At 51.5% G+C, this 9518-nt stretch overlaps 1 protein-coding gene across 4 annotated transcripts; it reads right to left on the bottom strand.

Moving 5' to 3' along the window:
- Positions 1-129: 129 nt before the first annotated feature.
- On the bottom strand, positions 130-8364 carry AP1M2 (adaptor related protein complex 1 subunit mu 2). 4 transcript variants are annotated; one of them, XM_045516188.2, is made up of 13 exons: positions 8208-8364; positions 6749-6905; positions 6493-6560; positions 4931-5061; positions 4677-4824; positions 4456-4582; positions 3817-3965; positions 3667-3738; positions 2132-2290; positions 1444-1569; positions 937-1012; positions 478-512; positions 130-346 (listed from the first exon to the last, which is right to left on the bottom strand). In XM_045516188.2, exons 1-12 carry the CDS (start codon positions 8247-8249, stop codon positions 490-492), a joined length of 1278 nt encoding a protein of 425 aa, XP_045372144.2. In that variant the 5' UTR covers positions 8250-8364; the 3' UTR covers positions 130-346; positions 478-489. The 4 variants fall into 4 exon arrangements, with proteins under 4 accessions (XP_045372144.2, XP_045372143.2, XP_045372142.2 ...); XM_045516187.2 differs by having other exon boundaries at positions 452-512; XM_045516186.2 differs by having other exon boundaries at positions 130-512.
- Positions 8365-9518: the final 1154 nt, after the last annotated feature.

The raw sequence follows: 9518 nt of genomic DNA on the forward strand, positions 1-9518 counted from the left end.
CAACTGCGAGGGCCCAGAGGAGGGATGACCAGGGCTGAGAAACGAATATGCATTGCCCTCTCTTATCCCAGCACTTTAGGGACATCCCTGGCATCCCCAGTCCCCAGCCAAAAAGCACATACACAGCAGCAAGATTAATCTTTTTAATGCCATCCTAAAACAGAATGGGCCAGCGGGGCCTCTTGGCTCAGCAGCTGTGGAGGAGGAGGGACCCCCTCCACACCTCCTAAGGCAGGTCACTGCACGAAGGCACTCATGAGGGGGACTTCAAGCCCCTCTTCTATTTCTTCATATAAAATCGGAGGAGGAGGGGAAGAGCAGGAGCCTGGAAAACATTCTTCCCAGCCTATGGGTAAAGGAAAAACTCAGGCAGCAAGACACTGCTAACTCAGGGTCTACCCTCACACACACCCCCCATCTTCCATCCCTCTCTAGAGTCTGCAGTGGAGACCTGGGGAGAGGACAGCCCGGGTTCACCTCTTCTTCCTTCTAGCTGGTACGAAGTTGATAATCTGCAGGGAAACAAGGAGCAGGGACAATCTCAGAACTGGGGAGACAGAAGGGCAGTGCCTCCCCCAAATCCATCCCCTTCCCCAGGGCTCATCATCAACCCCACAAGTACGTAGCAAGGGGAAGGATGGAGTCAAACACAGGGACTGTAACCATAGCAACAAGCCTGTTTCCAGGCAGTAGACGGAGGGGGCTATATGTTCAGCCCTTCATCCAAACCCACCACTGCTACCCTGGAACTGGCAACTGTCCCCATTTTAAAGATAAGGAAACTGAGGCCCAGGGTGGCATACAGACAAAGATGGATTAGGCCTGGGGCAAGGTCTGATGAGTCTTGGAGCCCTCTGAGACAGGATGTATCAAAGCCCCAGGGCCACCCCTCTCATCTTTTTGCCCCCATTGTTCCAGGGAGCCAGGCTGCCTTACCACCACTCTGAGTGATATAGCGGACCCACGGCAGGGCCTGGTAACCACTCTTCTCGATGATCTTCATGTATCGGACCTGGAAGGGGATGAAAGGAGGTGGCCCAGGCTAGGGGGAGAGAGCTGGCTGGGGCCAGGGGAATACATGTACCATGACTTGGGAGAATAAGATGGCACAGCTGGGAGTAATGAAGTAACATGGCTCAGGGCAGAGATGTGGTAAGGGCCATGGTGGGGGGTTGGGGGGAGGTGGTCCAGGACAGTGGGAGAGATGCCACTGTATAAGGGAATAGACACAACATAGTTTGGGCACAGGGCATAGTGAGAGGTGAAGGGAGAGGGGACCCAGGCTGAGAGCAGAAAAATCAACATTATTCCAGGAAAAGGTAAGGATGATTGCAAAGGAGAGATGACCCAGCCCAGGGAACGGAAGTGATCCCAGCCAAGAGATGAGAGAGAGGGGAACACACTGAGGTCAAGGAGAGGGGTCACCCTTCCCACTTCTCTCACCTGGATCCCGGAGACAGTGAAATAGGGAATCTCAAACTTGACCCCAATGGGGGGCCGGCCCTCTACCTCCTCCTTCTCCACGCTGGGGAGGCCAAAATGGGCTCGCATCAGGTACTCCTTGCCCCCCTGAGGACACATGGGGGTATCAGACACACTGAGGGGACCCTATATACCCCAGACCATATTCACAACACCCCCCAGGGCTGGCTCTGCTCTCAGCCCATTTCACAGACAAGAAAGTAAAGGCTCCTGGCCAAGACTCACTGCCAAAGCCTCTGACTGCAAAGCCTGATCAGGGGCCTTCTAATGATCGTCCCCCATTTTCCAGACCCCTATGAACTCCCCCACCCCAGATCCCAGGGACAGACCAGATCCTCTAGCAGCCCAAGACATGGCGAACAGGATCCTGCCCATTTCACAGATGAGCAACCAAGGCTGCATGAGGGGAAGTGGGTGTCCCAAGGCTGTCTAGCTCACAGAGACAAGGGAGAGGAATCTGAACCCAGGGCTGGTCTCCTCAAGACCTGGGTCATGGAGAGTTTAACCACCATGCTGGCCTGGTTTCCACCTCTATCACCCATCAAAGGCTAGCCATGTGCCTGTGAACGTGGTTCTCCAATTTATTCTCTGCCTTGCCCTCAAGCCACAGGGGCAGGTCCCCCAATCCCCGGCCATCCCCAGTGCTCACCGGGAAAGACTTGATACTCCAAATAACAACATTCTTTTCCGGCACATACTTGGCACTGCCCACGCTGGTCTTGAAGCGTGGGGAGTCAGCGTCACTGGGTACAGGCACAGATATCTCCACACTGTTGGCCACCGACTGCTTCTTAAATTGCCCCTTGGCCTGTCAGTGGAGAGAGCACAGGACACACAGAATTCACTCATGCAAATGTTCACCAAGCTCTTTCCATGCACCATCTCATCAAAAGCCTCCACAGCCTGAAGTGGGGATCATAATCCTTCCCATTTTCAGATGATGGAACAAAGGCACAGAGAAGTTAAGGCATTTGCCTGGAGACACACAGCCTACAAGTGGCAGATCTGGGGTCCACACCCATGAGAAACGCCTTTGCCTGCTTCAAAAGGACCCCTCATTTGAGCAGGCAGATGAGTGACATCTCCATCCATCTGGGCCTCAGAATCCCCACCTGTAAAAGAGAACTAACTATATGGTCTGGAGAAGCTCTTAATGGGGGAACTGGGAGATGTGCACAAAGCTGTTCATGGCCATGTGACCCCAAATAGCCAAGAACTGAAAACAACCCAGGCAAGGGAAAGGATGGAACACATGGAACTATATTCAATATCTTGTAGTAACCTATAATGGAAAAGAATATGAAAACATATATATGTCTGTGTATGTATGACTGAAACATTATGCTGTGCACCAGAAATTGACACAACATTGTAAATTGACTATACTTCAATAAAAAAAAAATGCAATAAAAAAAGAGAGAGAGAGAAAGAGAAGGGATGAAAGATTCTCATGGTAGAATATTCTACAGCCACAGAAATGGATGCTCTAAGCTATGGCTCCTGAGATTCCTCTTAAAAATTAGCATCACATGTGCAAAGCAAGTTACACAAAAAGTCATACAGCCCGAATCCGTAGATATGAAGGTCAGAAACCGGCAGAATGAAATATTTATGGTTACAAATACGGGTGGCAAAATTACAAAGAAAAGCGAAGCAATAATTTATGTGAAATTCAAGACAGCAATTGCCTGTGGGTAAGGGAGGAGTGTAAATGAGGGAGAGACAAGTGGGGGTTCAGAGGCTCTGGCCAAGCCAAGCATGGTCAGATAAGCTGGATGGCTTATTATTAATCTTTAAATCATATAAATACACTATGCGGTTTGTATATGTATATGAAAGTAAGTAAGTAAAACACATCATGTGTCAGATGATGGTAAATGATAAGGAAAAAATAGAACAAAGAAGAGAGGTGAGGAAATCAGGGAAGGCTCCTCTGAGGAGGTGACATTTAAGCAAATAACTGAAGGAGGTGAAGGAAGGAGCCCCATGTGGATATCTGGGTGGCTGGGGGCAGAGTGATCCAGGGAGAGAGGACAGCCAGGGACCATGTCTGACATGTCTCAGAACCAGCCAGGAAACCAGCGTGGCTGGAAGGAAGTAGGGAGGTGGGAGATGAGGTTAGATTGTTGGCAGTGATGGAAGGGGCAGACTAAGCATTGAGAGTAGTTATTCCCCAGGGCCCACCTTGACCATGATCTCCACGCGGCTGTGGGAGAATTTCTCAATGACAGATTCAATCCAGATCAGTGGCTTGACCTATAGACAGAAGAGGGAGTTTCTCCGAGGCTCTGGGGTCACCTCTTGCCCCTTGCTATGGGGTTGACCCTGCCTCACCTGGGTGCTGAGGCGGTAGGACATGAGCTCAAAGTCACCGTCAGGTGGGATGAAGGAGATTGTTCGGTCGTTGTCGAAGCGGGAGAGCCGCACACACTGGTGGAATTTCACATCCTCCAGTTCCACGGACTTGTTCTTGCTCCCTGAAACTCAGAGCCGAGTTAGCAGAGTGACCCTGAAGCCCGGGGCAGAGTCCCTACCCCTACCTTTCCTGTCTACTGTTACTATCACCCCCACTTTACAGATGAGGAAACTGAGGTCCAGAGTGGCTGAGTAACTTTCCCAGGGTCACCCAGCTGGCCAGGGGCAAAGCTAGGATGCCAATTCAGGGAATCTGGCTCTTGCTGCCATACACATAATTGTTACGTATAATGCTATTCTGTCTCCTCCTCCAAGTGAAATGTCAGCTCCATGAGGGAGGGGTTTGTTCTGTTTTGTTTGTTTGTTTGATTGTTTCACTATGGTGTCCCTGGGCCTGGCTCTCAATGAAGCAGCGTTGTTTGCCAGGGAACCAGCAGTTGCAGTACTGATCATACCCAGCAGAGGGCGCGCAAGTGCTATTTCAGAACTGACTGCGATTCTGTGGGTCCCCAGATGGGGCGAGAGGGGTCCCCTGTGGGCCCTCTTCTATAAGCTTACGGCCAGTGAGCTCGAAGAGCACGCGGTCGTTGAGGCCCAGCCGCAGCTCGGGCATTCCCGACAGAAACACCTTGAGCTTGATGGTGCCCACGATCTCGCTCAGCAGGACACTGCCATTGGCATTGACCTGAGGATGCACACATGGAGGGGTCAACAGGCATAGGGTCCCCTCTCTTGCCCCCAGACCGTGGTGGGGCTGGGGCGGAGGTGTGAAGGCTCACCAGCAGATTGACCGACTCTATGACATCAATGAAGACCTCGTTCTTCTTGTACTTGATGCCCTCAGAGCGCCAGGACACAGCATTGGTGACGGTGGGTGGCACCCGCGACTTGCCCGTCTCCAGTTTGTTGCCCTGCTGCGTGATGTACCTGGCAGGAGGGCAGGGGAACAAGCAGGTGGGCCCAGGGACACTCACCGGCCCTCTCCAACTTCCACCCGTGGCCCACTCTGTGGCTGAACCCAAGGCCCACTCACTCCTGCAGGATCTTGCTGTCGGTGGTCTGCGGGAAGCCGAAGTCCATGAGCTCATCCAGCAGCTCGTAGATGATGACGAAGTTGTCTCGGATGCTCTCCTCCTCCAGCTCCTTGAAGTATTCAGAGAATACCTGGGGGCGTGGGGAGACCGACACCCATGGAGATGTGGCTGGTGTAGCCCAGGCCAAGGCTGGGTCCCCACTGATCCAGCCATCCAACAAGTAACTATTGAGTGCCCACTGTATACCAGTGCCAGGACAATAATGGCACTGCCAACAGGGTCTCTGCCCTCATGGTACAGTCTTGTGGGGTAAATGGACTGGTAGTGAGAATAATATCATCCAACATGTTGGGTGCAATAATGAGAAAAATACAAGCAAAGTAGGAGCCCAGAGGCAGGGAGGTCCAGGAAGACTTCCTGGAGGAGGGATTGGAAGGGCTCAGAATGTTTTTGTTTTTTGTTTTATGGACTATGGCTCCCTGTGTATCTAGTGATGTTAATGGACCCACCTTAGAATAAGGCCTGTAAAAGCAAAAAAATAAAATACACAGGATGGCAAAAGAAAACTAGTAAACAGAAAGATGTCTAAGTTCATGGACTTCCTGAATTATATCCAGGGGCCCTTGGGGCTTGAGGGAACCCAAGATAAGAGCCCCTGAGACTTAGTACACATGACCACAGCAGAGAACCTGTCAGCCATCGAACATCTGCTCTGGCCTCTCTGGCCTTCTTTCTATTCCCACCTCAGGGCTTTTGCACATGCTATCCCCTCTGCCTAGGACCCTCTCCTCATAGCAGGCTCCTTGTTACAGTCCTCAGCTCCAATGTTACCTCCTCAGTGAAGCCACCGCTATCCCTCAACCCCTGTGAGTATCACAGTGAGACTAGTACCCAGTCACTGGTTGTCACAATGAATCTCCTTCATGCCCTTTAACTCCTCAGCACAGGCAGGGAGCATGCCTGTCTCATGCACCACTGGGTCCCTCCTCTGCCTGGTGCAGAGGAGACAAATCAAATACAGATCTCTTGTTTGTTGAAAAGTATTTACTGAGCACTTTCTCAGTCATCAAGGATGGCCTATACTAAGCACCCAATCACTATTTGATTGTGCAATGTGACATTAGTCATAATGTTAATAATAATACTCAATCTTTATTGAGCACTTACTGTATGCTGAGCACTGTTTTAGGCACTTCAGAGGCATGGATCTCATTAATTTGTACAACAGCCCTGAGGCAGGACATATTGTAACCCCTAGTTTAGAGGCACAGAGAGAAATGACTCGTCCAAGGTCATATAGCCAGGCCGGGAGGGAGCTGGGTTTGGAACTCAGTTCCCTCCAGTTCAGATTTGAGCAGTACACCCCCTTGGAGACCTCCTTGGTCTCTGCCCTCTAGGGAGAGATGATCCCACAGCAGCCAAAGAGAGCATGGAGTGATGGGGGTTTGACTGGGGGCACCCCCAGGGAGATCATGAAAAGCTTCCTAGGAGAGATGGATACTGAAAGAGGCGGGCAAGACAGGTAGACAGACCAGCTGGCCAGTGGAAGGCCAGGACCTACCTCCACTGTCTTGTAGAGGAAGGAGTACACGAGGGAGGCGTTGGCATTCTTCAGTGTGGTGGCCACCACTGTGGGCAGCAAGTCAAGGAAAGGGTGTCATTTTGGAGGGTTTGAATGGAGCACAGAACTGGAACCCCCACCCTATCCACCTTCACCTTCCAGCCTGCGCCACTGATGTGCTGTGCACTTCCTCTCCCACCCTGCCACCTCTGGGCCACCACCCCAGGCCCCCAGGGACCCGCCTGTGGCTGGATACAGTAGAGGTTGCTGTATTTGATCCACAGGAAGTGGACTCGGCCATGGCTCAGCAGCGGGGTGAGGGCGCCCTCCTCCTCCCGCTGCATGAGCAGAGGCATGAAGTGTTCGATCTCGCTCATGGCCACATCGCCCTTGTAGTTGCGGCTGATCAGGGGCTGAGGGTGGGCAGAGAAGGTCCAGTCAACGCTGGGATCCAGGTACCCTCTCCCTGGGGGCATCAGAGGGCTGGGCTCTGACCCTACTTGCTGGCTGAGGGGCTTGGATAAGGCTCTGCCTCTCCGCATCTCAGTTTCCTCCTCTGAAAATGGGCACGTGAGAACAACAGCTGGAGTGACTCAAGCCCCGGCTGATGTCTAGGTTGGGTTCTACTAAAGCCTGGATACTTGCTGATTTGTTCAGTTGTCACCACAACCCCATAAGGTAGGTGGTATCATCATCTTCATTTTACAGATGGGGAAACTGAGCTATGAACCATGTCCAAAGAAGTGGGGACGCTGGGAGTTGAATCAAGGTGCCCTTGCTCCAGGATTCCTCCTCCTAAGGCTTCAAATTCACCGAATCAGTGAGGTAGAGATGATGAGAGTGGGGCGGGTGTATAGCTCCGTGGTAGAGCGTGTGCTTAGCATGCATGAGGCCTGAGTTCAATTCCCAGTACCTCCATTTAAAAAAAAAAACCTTAAATAAGGCAATTAGGTAAACAATTAGGTTTGTTTACCTAATTACCTTTCCCCTCCAGGAAAAAAAAAAAAAGAAAAAGAACTGAGAGGATGAAAGAGAGAAAGAATTGAAATGATTCTATCCACACGACTCTCCTAACTCACGTAGCTCTGCCTGGCAGGCAGTAAGCAGTCACTAACAATAATACCTACATGGTGAGGTTGTTTAGTCCGGTGTTTAGAACCAGGACGGCACCCCGCAGGTCCTCACACCCTGTAGCTCTCACTACTGTTACCATCAGGAATATTGTTCTCATCACCACCGTTATCATTGCTATTGAATGACAAGTCAAAGGGGACAAGACAGCCCCAAAGGGGAATTAGCATCTCCTGCCCCTGCCCCAGAATTAGTATTCCCCAAATGTTAACACAGCGGATGATGGTGGTGATAGAAATAATTTCAATTGATTGAATGCCTGATGTTTGCAACAGAGCTCCTGTGTTAGGTCGTGTACACGCGTAAGGTTACGTGAATTCTTCCTGAGTGGGCCCCTCTGTTATTCCCATTTGTACGGACAGGGAGACTGAGGCCCAGAAAGGTGGAGTTCACTGTCCCGGACACGCGGCCGGTGAACAGTGGAGGAGGGAACGGACGCGGGCCTCCCAGGGGTTGGGGGAGGGGGCGCTCCCACGTCCCCGCAGCTCCCTGGGGCCGCGCGGCGCGCGGGGAGGGGCCGCCGCTGGGTCCGGGAGCGCGCAGCCTCACCTGTGCGTCCCCCGCTGCCCAGCGCCCGGCCTCACCTTGCCCTTGACGTCGAGGATGAAGACAGCCGAGGCAGACATGGTGGCGACCGGCGGACCTGGGCGGTGGGGAGGGAGCGCCGGGAGGCGACAGTGGTGCCGCTTCCTTCTTCCTGCGGAAGCGCCCGCTCGCAGGTGAGCACCCAGGTGAGCCGTCTTAAAGGGGAGGCCACCAGGTGAGTGGCGCTGTCGGCCAACGCTGCGACGGCTGGGAGGGGCGGAGCTTCGGATGTGACAGCTGTCCTGCCTCACTTTCCCTCTGAGCCCTGGAGTGCTGATGGGCGGAGACTCCAGACCAACCACCTACCCATCTATCATCCATCCATCCATCCATCCATCCATCTATCCACCCGTCCAACTAACCATCCATCCATTCATCCATCCAATTCTCCATTCATCTTGTTTCTCCTGTCACTCCTACACGCTTGTCAGCCCCAATAGAGCAGGGACTTTGTCCTTTTCATGACTGTGTCCCCAGTGCCCAGCCCTGGGTGTTCAATAATATTTGTCCAATTAATTAAATAATTAATACAATACATATTTATGAATTAATTTATTCTTTCACTCAAATATTTACTTAGGCAAATACTTTCACGCAGTGACGGGAATTGTGGCTTGCACTCTGAGTAGGACAAATGCAGCTGCTTTTATGATTATTCCTAATGCCACTCATTCCTTCCAAAAATATTTATAAGCTCCTACTATGTGACATTATCTCTGTAGTTCTCTGCTTCGCCAGCTGAGCTATCAAAGGGTGCGCCTACTATGTGACATTGAAGATGTTGATAAAATGTTGAAAACATAAATGGTCATTATTATGGTGACTATAATTGTGATCGTGTTACTCATCAACCAACATTCATTGAGCACCTACTGGACATATGGAAGCTGCTTTCATTAGGGTGATGGTGATGAAACTTGATGATGGTTCTCAGGGAGTGAATTTTTTTTGAGCACCCCACTGTGGCACTGTGGATGGTGACACAGAAAAGCCATTCCACTGCTGTTCTAGGGAGGGCGAGAGGCACACAACTGGGAACCAAAAAAACGGGGGGAGGGGATAGCTCAGTGGTAGAGTACATGCCTAGCATGCACGAGGTCCTGGGTTCAAGCCCCAATACCTCCATTTAAATAAATAAATAAACAAACAAACCTAGTTACCTCTCCCCCTAAAAAGAGAAAACCAAAAACATGGTTATCCCTGGTGGATGGGAGCCCCAAAGGCAGCTGATTTGGTGGCAGGAGGTTGGGGTGCCAGAGTTGGAGAATGAATGGGGCTGCCTGTGAGGCAGGGAATCAGAAAAGGTGCTG

The sequence above is a fragment of the Camelus bactrianus genome, chromosome 22 (assembly GCF_048773025.1).
Source record: "Camelus bactrianus isolate YW-2024 breed Bactrian camel chromosome 22, ASM4877302v1, whole genome shotgun sequence".
Lineage (NCBI taxonomy): Eukaryota > Metazoa > Chordata > Mammalia > Artiodactyla > Camelidae > Camelus > Camelus bactrianus.

Excerpts from the sequence above, each read along its gene's own strand:
- AP1M2 (XM_045516188.2), bottom strand. The coding sequence starts at position 8,249 with ATGTCTGCCTCGGCTGTCTTCATCCTCGACGTCAAGGGCAAG. Across the intron at positions 5,062-6,492 it reads TCCTCTACAAGACAGTGGAG|GTATTCTCTGAATACTTCAA; the intron begins GTAGGTCCTGGC and ends CCACGCCCCCAG. Across the intron at positions 1,570-2,131 it reads GGAGTATCAAGTCTTTCCCG|GGGGGCAAGGAGTACCTGAT; the intron begins GTGAGCACTGGG and ends ATGTGTCCTCAG.